Genomic DNA, 18,215 nt, shown 5'->3' with positions numbered 1-18,215 from the left:
GGTGCTACTGCTGGCATGCTCTCCCCTTTCTATGACCCCCTGGTACCAGCATAGAGTCCTGTAGCAGCGTGGGTCACTGGAGGAGCAGCGTACATGCAGCTTGATGATCCACAGCAGCAGGAAATGGCGCCTTCCCATCTCAGGTCCCGCTCCGGGAAGGCCCGCCCCCTGTAATGGCGCACGGTCCCTGATCAATAGATTATACTGGCCATGTTACTAAAACATAAGAATATGCATACAGTACACACGAAGCCTTTTGTGATAGTGAGCACTGAGGGGCATCAGCCCTGGGCCAGTATGTCCGCGGCGGGCACCGCAGCTCTGGGCCCGTGACTGCTGCGTGACTTGCCACCAAAACTGCACCAGGGACCCAGTAACCAGGACCCCGGTATAACACTCACTGTACCTTGTACTTCGGCATTTGTTAGAGGGTGGCAGCTAGCTGCTGGTGTGGGCACACATACTAATTATGTGTGATCAGTACCTCAGGAGCTCAGTGTCCTGTCAGCTGGGATTACGAACCATTAACCCTCAGGAGGTTGGTTTGGTTCCCCCTCTAAGTCTCACGAAGCAGGTAGCATGGTTGCCAACTAGGTCTACCTGTAAATAAAAACAAAGGAAACTCTCTGGAGCTCCAGAGAAATGCACCCGGCTCCTTGGGCACATTTTTGTAAACTGAGTCTGGTAAGAGGGGCATAGAGGGGAGGAGTCAGCACACACATACACACACTAAAGCTTTTAAAGTGACAGGTTCCAGTATACCCGATCTATACCCCATGGTACTAAAGTACAGAACCCCAGTATCCACTACGACGTTAGATAAATGGCTTTTGTATTGCTCTTACACTTGTAAACTTTTATAGAAATTCTGCAAAGGTGAGTATACATACAATTATCTGCATACTTAGCAACATTAAATTAGTTCTATATATTACAAAGGCTACAGAGTAAGCAACTAGGGAGAGACAGAATAAGAGGCAACATTATTTGTAGTGAGCTAGCATGGAGAAGAAATGAAGGTGCATACACACTTGTATGCACAGCGATGATCGTGGACATCACTGGCAGGAAAATAGCTCAGTGCATACACACTGAGCTATTTTCCCAGTGCCAGCGATATCCATGGGGAGGGTGAAGTAGGAGACTGTGAAAAGTACTTCACTCGACAGTAGAAATGGGTGTACTATGGTATGACGGCGCTCGGGATCCCGGCACCCAGCATAACGGTGCCGGGATCCCGACCGCCGATATACCAGCAGTGGGGTGAGCACAAATGCTGCTGGCACGGTGGCGCGCTATGTGGGCACGGTGGTGTGCTATGCGGGCATGGTGGCACGCTATGCGGGCACGGTGGCATGCTATGCGGGAACGGAAGCGTGCTATGCGCGCCTCGCTATTTATTCTTCCTTCACGGGTGTCGTAGACACCCCAAGAGGGAAAATAGTTGTCGGTATGTTGGCTGTCAGGATTCCTGTGTCGGTATGCTGAGCGCCGGGATCCCAACAGACAGCATATCAAGTGTCACCCTTACAAACAGCGGCGGCTAGCGATGATGCAGGAGTGCTCACCGGTCATCGCTAGCCCATCCACACAGGACAAGTTTGAGCTCAAAGTAGCTCAAAATGCCAAAAGTGAGCTACTTTGAGCTCAAAATCGCCCAGTCGTCCTGTCTCCTGAAAATAATGCTGATTTGTTACAGTACAATATTAATCTTGCACTTTTTATTTATTTTTCGCTCTCATGTTCTGTATGGAATTCGCAGGGAGAGCCAATATAATGAATTACAGATAGCAATGAGGACCATGTGTCAAGTAACAATATACAACTACTGTTTCCACATCTGAGCATTCTTCACTTGTAAAAAAACACTTGTATAAATTAGTCTTTATACAGTTAGCATTTCACTAATTTACAATATACACTGTGTTGATATTGTTATGTTTTATTTTCATTTAGGGTTGCTATACCAACCAATTTTGATACGAAGAACTGTCACTTAGTCTTTGACAAGGGATCCTGTTCTTACAAGCTGATATCAAATAAGGATCCAAAAATAAAGTGTGAAATAACGAGTGCAGTGGAATAATCAAGTTTTCCATAATATCTATCTCCAAACTCCTCTAGCGAAGATTCCAACTGTGCTGCGATATGGATTACTATTGAATCTAACCTCCCTAAGATACAGTAGTTCCAATGACCATGTCCTTCTGGGTTTCCCCACAACATAGATCTCCAGAGGTTCTATACTGTACAATGACAATAACTTTTTGTCATTTGGTACATCCCTAATGATGTTAAATGCCAAACTGCCCTCTCTTGGAGAAATCTAGGCCTCGTTCTCTCTCAAACAGGGGCAGATGTACTAATTCTTGGAGAGTGATAAAGAGTAGAGCGATAACCCACCAGCTAATCAGACTTCCCCCTCCATTAATTCCCGTCGGAGCACACAGCACATCAGCTTAGTGATGATGTGCTGTGTCTCCCTGCCCAGCCGGCTCCACTGTGCATGCAGGGCCTTCTTTTCGTATGGGCTCAATGGGCACTTGCCCTAGGGCCCGAAGTCTGATAGCTGAGAGTCCCCTCTTTCCAGGGGTACCAGATTTTTGAAAATCGGCCCTGGGGAACCGGAGATATCCGACTTCAAAGCAGTGGTCCCCATCCAAGCTTGTTAATTGCTTTTCCCATCCAGATAGCTCGGGTTCTGTCTGACTAACAGTTTTCTGAGGGTATCATCCAAAAGCTGGGACTCTCCCCTTTCGGTGGACACTGGCACCTTGTCTCTACTATGCCCAGAACCAGAGATATCAGCCTTCCAGCTCCACACACCTGGTATACAGTCTTAAATATTGGTTGGCAGATTGCTCTGGCTCCTTAACTCTGATCCCCAAGTCTCCAGTATCTCCAGAAAGGTGGGGCTCTGTAGCTTTTTATCCCATTGAAAGCTAAGGAATCTATTTCCAGGTACTGGAGATATCTGCAGTCAACCAAGCTGCCCTCCCACCAAAAAATTATGCATATTAAGCCCACTCCACTATCCACCCCTCCCCTGCGTATTAAACACCGCCTACCACCCTGGAAGTCATGTACCCTTCATTCAGCCCAATGCCCCCTCCTACAGTTTAGAGTTCTCCCTCCCACCGCATCTGTGTAGAAAAGGAGTAATTACCAAAAATTACTGCTCCAGGTCCTACATGCTGAGCGGGAGATAGAACACCTCCTACCACCCATGGGACATCAAAGCTGCCGCTGATAACACCCCCAACCCCTACCGCTGGAGGACGGGTAGCGGCCCCAGTGCATTGCTGTGCCCAGGGGCTTACACTGCTTTTAAGACGGCCCTGTGTGCATGAGTGGGATCTTGCTATTAGCGCAAGATCTCCCGTGCGCATCCCAGAGTCAGCGCCCGCCACAGCCAGGGACAGCTCTGTCCCTGCTATGGAGATAGGGTATCAATACCTGCAGATGTCGAAATTTATAATGGCAGGTGTTGGAATGGTCAGTGCTGCTAACCGTTCATACATTGCCCTGCACAATGTCCCATATTGTTGTTTCATACATTTACCCCTTTATTTCTCTCTACTTTATCACTATCCAAGGCTTAGTACATCTCCAACTAATAGATAAAAATAGCATGTGCACAGAATGGAGCCTATTTACTACAAATTCTCTGGCTCAAATTTTTGACCATATGGGTGTTCCAAATGATCGATCTTCATGATGCTAACCCAGAACTAAATTCTGGTTTATAACTATACTTGTAATATGTGCCTGGAGACCAGATAGTTCATAACTAATAAAATAACTAAACTGTAATTGTCCTCTCTCTCTGTACAATACTGTACATCTTCATTGATCATTGCATTACACATTTTAGATTATATTCATTCTATTTCAATCTTAAATGATCTGTTTTTTTCTATTTTCTGTTTCTTCATAATGTTTAAGTATTAAAATAATAAAAAAAAAATTAAACTTTGAATGTAGTTTGTTTATGGATAGTTAAATATATATTGCAATCACGACTTCGCAAATTTTTCCCCTTTCATCCTTTTTTGTTTCTGTACCTTTCTTTAGACATGAACATTTATTTTAAATTTAAATAAAATGTACTTTCAATAAAAAAGCCTGCAAAAGTGGTCTACCTTGTACAGAGTGGCATATACATGACATGAAAAAGTATGTATAAATATTTAAAATCATTCATCACAATGTTTCATTCAAACAGGGAACAAAATATCCCCTGTTAATTAACATACCCCTTTTCCACCACATGTATAACCCGGTTTATTGCTGGGGCAACCCGGGTCAAGGTTTGGTAGAAAAGGGTTAGATCAAAATTACCCAGGTATCTACCAGGATCTAACGCAGTAGAGAGCTGGGAATCCTGCTGAGTTATCCGACCCAGGTCACACTATAAGCATATGGATAGCTGGATCACCAGCGCTTGGAGATGATGTAATCCCCAAGCATCAGCAAAGGGAAGACCCGACAATAACCCGAGTTCAGTCTATGTTGTACACGCGGTTTCAAGCCACTGTGACATGGCTTGAAACCATGTTCAATTACCCAGGTCAGACCCAGGTTTTTAATGGAAAAGGGGTATAATAGACACAATAAGGTCTATTCAATTGCAGTTGGAATTGCCATCAAGTCGGAAAGACGACACTTTCCGACTTTTTTTAGGTCGAATCAGGATACGACCTATTCAACTCAGTTGTCGTTTTTCCGACTTGTTGGAAATTCCTACTTGTCGGAACACACTTTGATTGGTGGATTACCTGTGGATCAACGTATATTGACAAATTTGTGGCCATTTCCAACAGGTTTTTGGCCCGTTTTTGACAATGTTGATTCAACCTAAAAAAATGTCAGATCAGCATTGTCGAAAATGGGCAAAGTACGGCAGTACGGATGGTGTAATGGTTAGCATTACTGCCTCACTGCGCTGAGTTCATGGGTTCGATTCCCACCATGGCCCTAACTGTGTGGAGTTTGTATATTCTCCCCGTACTTGCGTGGGTTTCCTCCGGGTACTCCGGTTTCCTCCCACAGTCCCAAAAATATACTGGTAGGTTAATTGGCTCCTAACAAAATTAACCCTAACGTGAATGTGTGTGCATGTACATGTGATAGGGAATATAGATTGTAAGCTCTACTGGAGCAGGGACTGATGTGAATGAGCAAATATTCTCTGTAAAGCGCTGCGGAATATGTGTGCGCTATATAAACAACTGGTAATAAAGCTTGTCGGAAATTCCTGCAAATTGAATACCATCGGAGAGGATCCAACAGAAATTGAATAGATCCCAATGTGAGAAATGTAATGGAGTGTGATCAAATTATTGGTTTTGGCAACTTGTTTGGGAAAGATACCAACTGTTGAGTGTAGTAAAGGCAAAATATCTAGGAAATCACTAGAATACCATGACTTTCAAACATGTTTCACTGTGAATTGCCATCCGGATTTGTTTCAGTTTTCTGAATACAGATTGTCAGATGTAACAAGCTGCCAAAAAAGCGTCAAGACAAATAGAGGTTACTTTAGACAGCAAGATATCTCAAATGACATGCTGTTTAACCTATATGTACAGCCAGAACATAATAAAGAGGCACATTAAACATAGGTAATTAGTTGTAACCAGCCAACAATTAATTAAGAGTAATGTTCAATAACTATACGGGAACAAGTGTCAGGTCACACAGCTATTCATCATTATACAAAGGTAGACACAGTACTTCCACTATAAATCTATGAAGATCTGCAGGATAGTTCTGGTTTTGTGAACAGTTCATGACATCACAAATAATAATGGTGACTGTTACCATGATTTCCATGTTCCATCCACTCTATTTTGTGTTCATTTATCAACTACCCCATCATTTAATTACTTACTAGCAGTCCCTAATGCTTTTACCTATTTAAATATGTTTTCTTTACAGTTGAAATACCAATAATAATAAAAAAAAATGTAATACCTTATTAAACATTAATGACTCCATGTTCCCGGGGACCTGCGCTTTTGCAGGAAACTTTGGCACAGAGCTAGAGTATAATAACAGCATCATCGCTGTGGGGGCCTGCACAGAGGCTGCTCCGCTCTTGCGAGTCAGCAGCTTAAATAGAGTGATTGACACCCTGAACCAAAAGGGTATTTTGCAGTACCATTCAATACTCTCTGGCTACGCCTAGGTATCAAGGGTTCATCCTACAGCAAGATAACAACTTAAACATACTTCCAGGCTATGTAGGAACAATCTCTGAGAAAAATAACAAAATGGCAGGCTTCAAATTATAGAATGGCCAGTATGTCTCATGACTTAAACCTTATCAATCTGGCTTCAGTTGAACTGGACAGAAGTGTAAAAGTATAGCAATCTACAAATGAAGTGCCAGTGCCGTAACTAGGCATTTTAGCGCTATGTGCAAGAAACAGCATTGGCGCAGACCCCCCCCGATATACAAACAGGGCCAGAAGAAAAAATGCAGAGTCCCCTTTTTACACGTTACTGCAACAGAGACCCCCTTTTTTACACATTACGGCAGCACAGTTCCCTTTTTACACATTACGACAACAAAGTCACCCTTTTTCACACATACAGCAATAGAGCCCTCATTTTTTACAAATTATGGCAGCAGAGTTCCCTTTTTTTTTTACACATTACGGCAGGCAGTCCCCCTCTTTATACATTACAGCAGGAAGTCCCCCTTTTTTACACATAACGGCAGGCAGTCCCCCTTTTTTACACATTATGTTAGGCAGTCCCCCTTTTTACACATTACGGCAGGCAGTCCCCCTTTTTTACACATTATGCTAGGCAGTCCCCCTTTTTTACGCTTTACAACAGGCAGTCCCTTTTTTTTCATGCATTGCAGCAGGCAGTCCCCATTTTTGCGCATTACGGCAGACAGTCACCCTTTTTTATTAATTACTGCAGGCAGTCCCCCTTTTTTACACATTATGGAAAGCAGTCCCCTTTTTTACATATTACTGCAGGCAGTCCCCCTTTTTACACATTATGGGTGGGTAGGGAAAGGAAGGAGAGAGAGAGAGAAAGAGAGAGAGAAAGAGAGAGAGAAAGAGAGAGAGAGAGTGAGAGAGATTGTGTGTGCGTGTGTTATACTCACCACCTGTGACGAGCCAGCATGATAGATGCGCCTCTCCTCCCCACACCTCTTCTGTCTTCCTGCCCTGCGCTGCGCTCTTGGCAGCGCAGGGCATTGTGGATGGCTGGGAGAGACATCATCTCTCCCAACACATGGGGGGAGCAGAGGGGGAGTTGTAGCGCTGCCCGGCTAGCTATGTGAGTGGTATCCGGGCAAAGCAGCTGGGGGCCGGCCAGTGACAGTCAGGGAGACGCGGCCAGGACACCTCAGTTCGGCGGCGCGATGGCGGCGGAGCGGCCAGCCGAGTGTTGCTGGTGGTCCTGTGCCTCCAGCGCATCTGGTGCGAGTCATCGCAGCAGCAGCCTAAATTTGTACAAAAGTGCTCACCGTCCTATAGAGGTCTGATCAATTTTGTGCAAATTGAAGCTGAAACCAGCCCGCAAAGGGTGTGAGATCGGGTGCTATTGCCGCTGTCGAAACACCACGGCAACAGCACACTGCAGCCTTTCGCACCTAATTGGATTGACCCCTTAGTATTAAAATACTAATATTCAATATATCTTGTTTGAGCATTCATTAATGCACAGGTACTAATTTTTTCACTTTAAAACATCACATTACTATTGTTTCCATAACACTGTAATTAATAACATTCCTTTGTTAACTGTACAATGCATGCACTTAGCGCTTAACTATTTTAGATAAATCTTCGGATGCCAGTCAGAAATATATAAATAATAAATTGGTATGGACACCACACCCAGTCTTATCTACTGTAATAAATAAGTCAATTTGAGCCAATTTTTCAAATGTTTTGGGCATTTATTTAACCTGTCTACAGGGAGCAACAAGAATAATAAAACAATGTGTTTACATTATAACACCCACAGTGTGAATCGTGAAGCTGGACCACCCACAGCCCTGTCTGCTCACATGTTTGCTGGACTTCTGGGAAGAACACGGAACAGCCACTGCACAGTCACATCTCAGTTGCCTGTCAACCTAGTGCCGCTGAGAAGTGCCGCTCTTCCGTCTTCCTGCCCTGTGCTGCACTCTTGACAGTGCAGGGCATTGTGGATGGGCTGGGGGAGACTTCATCTCTCCCAGCACATGGGGGGAGCGAAGGGGGAGCTGTAGTGCTGCCCGGCTACCTATGTGAGCGGTAGCCGGGCAAAGCAGCTGGGGGCCAACCGGTGACAGGCAGGGAGACACGGGCAGGACACCTCAGTGCGGCGGCTGCGGCGGAGCAGCTGGGCGGGTGTTGCTGGTGGTCCTGCGCCTCCAGCGCATCTGCGCTGTGTGCCAGGCACCACTAGCACACACCTAGTTACAGCGCTGTGAAGTGCAACACATGTGTGGTAACTTCTGCAACAGTGTTGGCTAGAACCAGGGCTGTCAAGAGAAATCCTGGGCCCCGGTACAAAAACTTCATGGGTTCCCCCGGAGTGGGTGTGGCCACAGTATGTATATTTATCTATTTCTATATATAGGTAAATAAAAATATATATATGTGTGTGTGTGTGTGTATATATATATATATATATATATATATATATATATTAGAGATGAGCGCCTGAAATTTTTCGGGTTTTGTGTTTTGGTTTTGGGTTCGGTTCCGCGGCCGTGTTTTGGGTTCGAACGCGTTTTGGCAAAACCTCACCGAATTATTTTTGTCGGATTCGGGTGTGTTTTGGATTTGGGTGTTTTTTTCCAAAAACACTAAAAAACAGCTTAAATCATAGAATTTGGGGGTCATTTTGATCCCAAAGTATTATTAACCTCAAAAACCATAATTTACACTCATTTTCAGTCTATTCTGAATACCTCACACCTCACAATATTATTTTTAGTCCTAAAATTTGCACCGAGGTCGCTGTGTGAGTAAGATAAGCGACCCTAGTGGCCGACACAAACACCGGGCCCATCTAGGAGTGGCACTGCAGTGTCACGCAGGATGTCCCTTCCAAAAAACCCTCCCCAAACAGCACATGACGCAAAGAAAAAAAGAGGCGCAATGAGGTAGCTGTGTGAGTAAGATTAGCGACCCTAGTGGCCGACACAAACACCGGGCCCATCTAGGAGTGGCACTGCAGTGTCACGCAGGATGGCCCTTCCAAAAAACCCTCCCCAAACAGCACATGACGCAAAGAAAAAAAGAGGCGCAATGAGGTAGCTGTGTGAGTAAGATTAGCGACCCTAGTGGCCGACACAAACACCGGGCCCATCTAGGAGTGGCACTGCAGTGTCACGCAGGATGGCCCTTCCAAAAAACCCTCCCCAAACAGCACATGACGCAAAGAAAAAAAGAGGCGCAATGAGGTAGCTGACTGTGTGAGTAAGATTAGCGACCCTAGTGGCCGACACAAACACCGGGCCCATCTAGGAGTGGCACTGCAGTGTCACGCAGGATGTCCCTTCCAAAAAACCCTCCCCAAACAGCACATGACGCAAAGAAAAAAAGAGGCGCAATGAGGTAGCTGTGTGAGTAAGATTAGCGACCCTAGTGGCCGACACAAACACCGGGCACATCTAGGAGTGGCACTGCAGTGTCACGCAGGATGTCCCTTCCAAAAAACCCTCCCCAAACAGCACATGACGCAAAGAAAAAAAGAGGCGCAATGAGGTAGCTGTGTGAGTAAGATTAGCGACCCTAGTGGCCGACACAAACACCGGGCCCATCTAGGAGTGGCACTGCAGTGTCACGCAGGATGTCCCTTCCAAAAAACCCTCCCCAATCAGCACATGATGCAAAGAAAAAGAAAAGAAAAAAGAGGTGCAAGATGGAATTATCCTTGGGCCCTCCCACCCACCCTTATGTTGTATAAACAAAACAGGACATGCACACTTTAACCAACCCATCATTTCAGTGACAGGGTCTGCCACACGACTGTGACTGATATGACGGGTTGGTTTGGACCCCCCCCAAAAAAGAAGCAATTAATCTCTCCTTGCACAAACTGGCTCTACAGAGGCAAGATGTCCACCTCATCTTCACCCTCCGATATATCACCGTGTACATCCCCCTCCTCACAGATTATCAATTCGTCCCCACTGGAATCCACCATCTCAGCTCCCTGTGTACTTTGTGGAGGCAATTGCTGCTGGTCAATGTCTCCGCGGAGGAATTGATTATAATTCATTTTAATGAACATCATCTTCTCCACATTTTCTGGATGTAACCTCGTACGCCGATTGCTGACAAGGTGAGCGGCGGCACTAAACACTCTTTCGGAGTACACACTTGTGGGAGGGCAACTTAGGTAGAATAAAGCCAGTTTGTGCAAGGGCCTCCAAATTGCCTCTTTTTCCTGCCAGTATAAGTACGGACTGTGTGACGTGCCTACTTGGATGCGGTCACTCATATAATCCTCCACCATTCTATCAATGTTGAGAGAATCATATGCAGTGACAGTAGACGACATGTCCGTAATCGTTGTCAGGTCCTTCAGTCCGGACCAGATGTCAGCATCAGCAGTCGCTCCAGACTGCCCTGCATCACCGCCAGCGGGTGGGCTCGGAATTCTGAGCCTTTTCCTCGCACCCCCAGTTGCGGGAGAATGTGAAGGAGGAGATGTTGACAGGTCGCGTTCCGCTTGACTTGACAATTTTGTCACCAGCAGGTCTTTCAACCCCAGCAGACCTGTGTCTGCCGGAAAGAGAGATCCAAGATAGGCTTTAAATCTAGGATCGAGCACGGTGGCCAAAATGTAGTGCTCTGATTTCAACAGATTGACCACCCGTGAATCCTTGTTAAGCGAATTAAGGGCTGCATCCACAAGTCCCACATGCCTAGCGGAATCGCTCCGTGTTAGCTCCTCCTTCAATGCCTCCAGCTTCTTCTGCAAAAGCCTGATGAGGGGAATGACCTGACTCAGGCTGGCAGTGTCTGAACTGACTTCACGTGTGGCAAGTTCAAAGGGCATCAGAACCTTGCACAACGTTGAAATCATTCTCCACTGCACTTGAGACAGGTGCATTCCACCTACTATATCGTGCTCAATTGTATAGGCTTGAATGGCCTTTTGCTGCTCCTCCAACCTCTGAAGCATATAGAGGGTTGAATTCCACCTCGTTACCACTTCTTGCTTCAGATGATGGCAGGGCAGGTTCAGTAGTTTTTGGTGGTGCTCCAGTTTTCTGTACGTGGTGCCTGTACGCCGAAAGTGTCCCGCAATTCTTCTGGCCACCGACAGCATCTCTTGCACGCCCCTGTCGTTTTTTAAAAAATTCTGCACCACCAAATTCAAGGTATGTGCAAAACATGGGACGTGCTGGAATTGGCCCAGATTTAATGCACACACAATATTGCTGGCGTTGTCCGATGCCACAAATCCACAGGAGAGTCCAATTGGGGTAAGCCATTCCGCGATGATCTTCCTCAGTTGCCGTAAGAGGTTTTCAGCTGTGTGCGTATTCTGGAAAGCGGTGATACAAAGCGTAGCCTGCCTAGGAAAGAGTTGGCGTTTGCGAGATGCTGCTACTGGTGCCGCCGCTGCTGTTCTTGCGGCGGGAGTCCATACATCTACCCAGTGGGCTGTCACAGTCATATAGTCCTGACCCTGCCCTGCTCCACTTGTCCACATGTCCGTGGTTAAGTGGACATTGGGTACAGCTGCATTTTTTAGGACACTGGTGACTCTTTTTCTGAGGTCTGTGTACATTTTCGGTATCGCCTGCCTAGAGAAATGGAACCTAGATGGTATTTGGTACCGGGGACACAGTACCTCCAACAAGTCTCTAGTTGGCTCTGCAGTAATGATGGATACCGGAACCACGTTTCTCACCACCCAGGATGCCAAGGCCTCAGTTATCCGCTTTGCAGTAGGATGACTGCTGTGATATTTCATCTTCCTCGCAAAGGACTGTTGAACAGTCAATTGCTTACTGGAAGTAGTACAAGTGGGCTTACGACTTCCCCTCTGGGATGACTATCGACTCCCAGCGGCAACAACAGCAGCGCCAGCAGCAGTAGGCGTTACACGCAAGGATGCATCGGAGGAATCCCAGGCAGGAGAGGACTCGTCAGAATTGCCAGTGACATGGCCTGCAGGACTATTGGCATTCCTGGGGAAGGAGGAAATTGACACTGAGGGAGTTGGTGGGGTGGTTTGCGTGAGCTTGGTTACAAGAGGAAGGGATTTACTGGTCAGTGGACTGCTTCCGCTGTCACCCAAAGTTTTTGAACTTGTCACTGACTTATTATGAATGCGCTGCAGGTGACGTATAAGGGAGGATGTTCCGAGGTGGTTAACGTCCTTACCCCTACTTATTACAGCTTGACAAAGGGAACACACGGCTTGACACCTGTTGTCTGCATTTCTGGTGAAATACCTCCACACCGAACTGACCGAAGAGCTGATTTTTTTGGTATTTTCACCTGGCATGTCAACGGCCATATTCCTCCCACGGACAACAGGTGTCTCCCCGGGTGCCTGACTTAAACAAACCACCTCACCATCAGAATCCTCCTGGTCAATTTCCTCCCCAGCGCCAGCAACACCCATATCCTCCTCATCCTGGTGTACTTCAACACTGACATCTTCAATCTGACTATCAGGAACTGGACTGCGGGTGCTCCTTCCAGCACTTGCAGGGGGCGTGCAAATGGTGGAAGGCGCATGCTCTTCACGTCCAGTGTTGGGAAGGTCAGGCATCGCAACCGACACAATTGGACTCTCCTTGTGGATTTGGGATTTCGAAGAATGCACAGTTCTTTGCTGTGCTGCTTTTGCCAGCTTGAGTCTTTTCATTTTTCTAGCGAGAGGCTGAGTGCTTCCATCCTCATGTGAAGCTGAACCACTAGCCATGAACATAGGCCAGGGCCTCAGCCGTTCCTTGCCACTCCGTGTGGTAAATGGCATATTGGCAAGTTTACGCTTCTCCTCCGACAATTTTATTTTAGGTTTTGGAGTCCTTTTTTTACTGATATTTGGTGTTTTGGATTTGACATGCTCTGTACTATGACATTGGGCATCGGCCTTGGCAGACGACGTTGCTGGCATTTCATCGTCTCGGCCATGACTAGTGGCAGCAGCTTCAGCACGAGGTGGAAGTGGATCTTGATCTTTCCCTAATTTTGGAACCTCAACATTTTTGTTCTCCATATTTTAATAGGCACAACTAAAAGGCACCTCAGGTAAACAATGGAGATGGATGGATTGGATACTAGTATACAATTATGGACGGGCTGCCGAGTGCCGACACAGAGGTAGCCACAGCCGTGAACTACCGCACTGTACTGTGTCTGCTGCTAATATATAGACTGGTTGATAAAGAGATAGTATACTCGTAACTAGTATGTATGTATAAAGAAAGAAAAAAAAACCACGGTTAGGTCACTGGTATATACAATTATGGACGGGCTGCCGAGTGCCGACACAGAGGTAGCCACAGCCGTGAACTACCGCACTGTACTGTGTCTGCTGCTAATATATAGACTGGTTGATAAAGAGATAGTATACTCGTAACTAGTATGTATGTATAAAGAAAGAAAAAAAAACCACGGTTAGGTCACTGGTATATACAATTATGGACGGGCTGCCGAGTGCCGACACAGAGGTAGCCACAGCCGTGAACTACCGCACTGTACTGTGTCTGCTGCTAATATATAGACTGGTTGATAAAGAGATAGTATACTCGTAACTAGTATGTATGTATAAAGAAAGAAAAAAAAACCACGGTTAGGTCACTGGTATATACAATTATGGACGGGCTGCCGAGTGCCGACACAGAGGTAGCCACAGCCGTGAACTACCGCACTGTACTGTGTCTGCTGCTAATATATAGACTGGTTGATAAAGAGATAGTATACTCGTAACTAGTATGTATGTATAAAGAAAGAAAAAAAAACCACGGTTAGGTGGTATATACAATTATGGACGGGCTGCCGAGTGCCGACACAGAGGTAGCCACAGCCGTGAACTACCGCACTGTACTGTGTCTGCTGCTAATATATAGACTGGTTGATAAAGAGATAGTATACTCGTAACTAGTATGTATGTATAAAGAAAGAAAAAAAAACCACGGTTAGGTCACTGGTATATACAATTATGGACGGGCTGCCGAGTGCCGACACAGAGGTAGCCACAGCCGTGAACTACCGCACTGTACTGTGTCTGCTGCTAATATATAGACTGGTTGATAAAGAGATAGTATACTCGTAACTAGTATGTATGTATAAAGAAAGAAAAAAAAACCACGGTTAGGTCACTGGTATATACAATTATGGACGGGCTGCCGAGTGCCGACACAGAGGTAGCCACAGCCGTGAACTACCGCACTGTACTGTGTCTGCTGCTAATATAGACTGGTTGATAAAGAGATAGTATACTACTAATATTATATACTGGTGGTCAGGTCACTGGTCACTAGTCACACTGGCAGTGGCACTCCTGCAGCAAAAGTGTGCACTGTTTAATTTTAATATAATATTATGTACTCCTGGCTCCTGCTATAACCTATAACTGGCACTGCAGTAGTGCTCCCCAGTCTCCCCCACAATTATAAGCTGTGTGAGCTGAGCAGTCAGACAGATATATAATATATATAGATGATGCAGCACACTGGCCTGAGCCTGAGCAGTGCACACAGATATGGTATGTATGTGACTGAGTCACTGTGTGCTGTGTATCGCTTTTTTCAGGCAGAGAACGGATTATAAATAAAAGTGGTGGTCACTGGTCACTATCAGCAAAACTCTGCACTGTACACTACTGAGTACTCCTAATGCTCCCCAAAATTAGTAAATCAAGTGTCTAAACGGAGAGGACGCCAGCCACGTCCTCTCCCTATCAATCTCAATGCACGTGTGAAAATGGCGGCGACACGCGGCTCCTTATATAGAATCTGAGTCTCGCGATAGAATCCGAGCCTCGCGAGAATCCGACAGCGTCATGATGACGTTCGGGCGCGCTCGGGTTAACCGAGCAAGGCGGGAAGATCCGAGTCGCTCGGACTCGTGAAAAAAAACATGAAGTTCTGGCGGGTTCGGATTCAGAGAAACCGAACCCGCTCATCTCTAATATATATATATACTGTATATAGATATATACAGTATATTCAGTAGATCCATATAGCTATATAGAAATATAAATAAGTCCAAAGAAATGGGCACTCTCCAAATCACTTTTGATATTTGCTTAGAACATTTTTATACCATACTCACAGTACCAATAAATGCAAGGCTACACAGGGTTTGCATACAGACATACAGTAGTGCAACGTTTCGGTTAGTAAATAACCTTTGTCAAGCTTTTCATCATTATAAGCTATCAGCAATAGCAACAAAGCAGAGTCAATGCAGCGGAATTATATACTGTATATAGATATATACAGTATATACAGTAGATCCATATAGCTATATAGAAATATATATAGATCCATATATATATATATATATATATATATATCTATATCTATATATATATACATATACTACTAACACTAATGGTAATGTATGGATGCACATATTATAGAATATTCATATAGAATTTATAAGAAACAGTGCCGTGTCTGTCACTCACAGTCACAGTTCTCAGCTCACAGTGTCGCAGCCTAACAGACTAGCTCCCGACGAGGTGAACAGCCCTGCTGCTGATTCTTACAACTGAGCTGAGCTGCGCCACTTCTTAAACCCACAGGCCATGCCCAGCCAGCTGCACACCTGCTCCTTCCAGTCCCTGCCCCCCTCCCGGAAATTGCTGATTCTGAAGAGTCCATCCCGAGCCGGCAGTAGAGATTGATATCACCTTGCAAGATCCTAGCAGTGGTGCAGGTGGAAGTGGCTGTGAGGGACGTCCATGACAAGGAACAAACAGGTGACAAAGACATACATACCCCCTCCCGGTGGCCCGACCAGCTGCTTGCACGCCTGCCCACTGATTTACAATGCAGAAAAAAAATTATCCCACCAAAAAAATGGCTACTGGTGCTCTTGCCTGAGGCCCCTGGCATGCCTGGGCCCGGGGTAATCTGTACCCCCTCCCCCCCTCTCTCGACACCACTGGATAGAACTACCCACCACCATTTGCTCTCCATTGTACTGTAGAAAGAATGACACACGTCTATTTGGTGTTAGACACATTTTGCAGAGAGTGTACAATCAGACTGGTGGCAACCTCTTGGGTCTTTTTATGCATGTCTGCTTCGGGGCCAAAACTAGGATTTTGTCACCCAGGGCAGGCAGTAATTTGGAGGACCCCCTCCCAATTCATATTATGCCACACAGTACTGCAACCTCATTCACATTACACCGACCACACAGTAGTTCCCCCATACACGTTATACCACACAGTAATAATGCCCTTTATATACAAAATGCTGCACAGTAATGTCCCTTACACATAATGCCACACAATAGTACTGCCCTTATACTCATTATACCACACATTAGTACTGCCCTTATACACTATGCCACACATTAGTAACAGAGAGCCCGGGTAACAAATGTGTCAAAGAAGTTATGACATGCTGCTAGTAGAAGACTATTGCAGCAGCAGGACGCTATCAGAGGAGGGTTTCCTGATAGCTGGGAAAACCTGTCCCCTATGACAATATTCAGTAAGAAAGCTCTACAGTATTAATGTAAATTAAATACCATGAATGATAATATAAAATGAGATATGTACGAATAATTAAACTGAGATATGTATAAATAAGTAAATAAATAACTATTACTAATAATAGCAATTCAATAAATATGGAGAACAGAATGACAATGTTGGAATGGAGAGAGTTAAACCTCCTGGGCTGGGGGTGGATCAGGATGGTATGACTGTCTACAGCCAATCAGGAGAAAGTGAGAGGTGGTGTCAGTGATTGAATTGGGCTGGTTTTATGTGGTACCTTGTCTCTTTCAATTTGCCTTCAGGCTGGTGAGTGTCTTTGTGGTAGTGGAAGAGATTAGTGTGCTTCCAGACAGTGTAGTTTAGCTGTTTAGCATTGCTTTCTAGCTGTTTGGGTATAGCATCCTGCTTATTTCCCCCCTCCTAACTTGTTATTGCTAGTAGTGCTCTCCTTGTTATTGCTCTCCTTGTTTGCCCTCCTATAATGGCCACCGCCTCTCGTCCCCACCATCCCCCCCGGACCCTCGCGCGTTACTGTTCGGAGGACGGCAGTGGCGGGGTTTCCACGGGGCCCGAGGTTTCTGCTGCCCGCTCGCAGGCTGTTTCGGCTGGCGCGCGTGCCGCGGGTGTGCGCAGCGGCGGGCGAGGAGTCTGTTTCTTCCTGCCGCCACGGCCGGAGCCAGATTTGGTTGCTGGGCGTGGGCGGCGGGGCGGGCGGCGGGCAGCCAGCGGGCGGGGAGGTGCTGTGGCCGAGCCTCGAGCTGCGGCTTCCTCCCCCGATGTCCGCAATGCGCAGGTGCGCGGTCGTGCACCCTCGCGCCGGGTTGGTACGCGCCACCTAGTGGTAGTGCATAACTCTCCCCTGCCGCTTCCCACTGAGCCGGAGTCTATTCTCGGCCGGGAGTGGCGGGGGGGGCGGCGGGCGGCGCAGAGTGTAGGGGTGCGCGGGGACGCACGTTCCCTGCATAATAGGGATGTTTCCCCTGCTGCTGGGGGGAGCTTCAGGGAGCAAACACCTGGAAGCTCCCGCCATCAATTCCGGAGCCTTAGCGGGGGGTGGGGCCATTTGGGTGGCGGTGGTCATGCTGCAGGGGGGTTGGAGCCTTCGGTGGGCGGAGCTAGGAGTAGGGAACGGGGCCGCAGGCCCCCTGTGAGGGTCTGTAATGCTATTGATGAGGGGTCCTCTTCGTTGCCCCTCAGGCAGCAGGGTAGGAGGCAGGGTGAGCGGTATGCTGAGTGTAGGACCTGGTCGGGCAGGGGCCGGAATGTTTTGGAGGAGCAGGGTGGCGCTGTTGACTTAGCATCTGCGCTGTCATCAGTGGCGGCTGCTTTAACTCCGCTGGTAGCGGCTGTGTCCCCTGATGTTTCCGGGAGTTCCGCCGCGTGGCGGGGGGGTTTCTGCCGTTCCGTCGGTATGGCGGCGGGGCGGATTTTGTGTGCCTGCCAGGATTTGGGGGACGCCGCGGCGCAGTGGGGTGGTCAGCAGGCGGTGGTTTCGCGCAGGTGTGTGATGCGTGATGACGTTGCTCCTGCCAGGTCGCTTGCTT

At 46.8% G+C, this 18,215-nt stretch overlaps 1 protein-coding gene across 1 annotated transcript in view; it reads left to right on the top strand.

Annotated features, from left to right (window-relative positions):
• LOC135058069 (beta-microseminoprotein-like) overlaps positions 1-3,859 on the top strand; it is a 53,880-nt gene extending 50,021 nt beyond the window's left edge. Inside the window, exon 3 of the mRNA XM_063963696.1 lies at positions 1,957-3,859. Within this exon, the coding sequence (XP_063819766.1) occupies positions 1,957-2,086 (130 nt within the window). The 3' untranslated portion in view covers positions 2,087-3,859. The remainder of the gene's footprint in view (positions 1-1,956) is intronic.
• Positions 3,860-18,215: the final 14,356 nt, after the last annotated feature.

This window comes from Pseudophryne corroboree, chromosome 3 (assembly GCF_028390025.1).
Source record: "Pseudophryne corroboree isolate aPseCor3 chromosome 3, aPseCor3.hap2, whole genome shotgun sequence".
In the NCBI taxonomy this organism is placed as follows: Eukaryota; Metazoa; Chordata; class Amphibia; order Anura; family Myobatrachidae; genus Pseudophryne; species Pseudophryne corroboree.
Note: the sequence above shows the minus strand (reverse complement) of the source record. Positions and strands in the feature narration are given on the sequence as shown.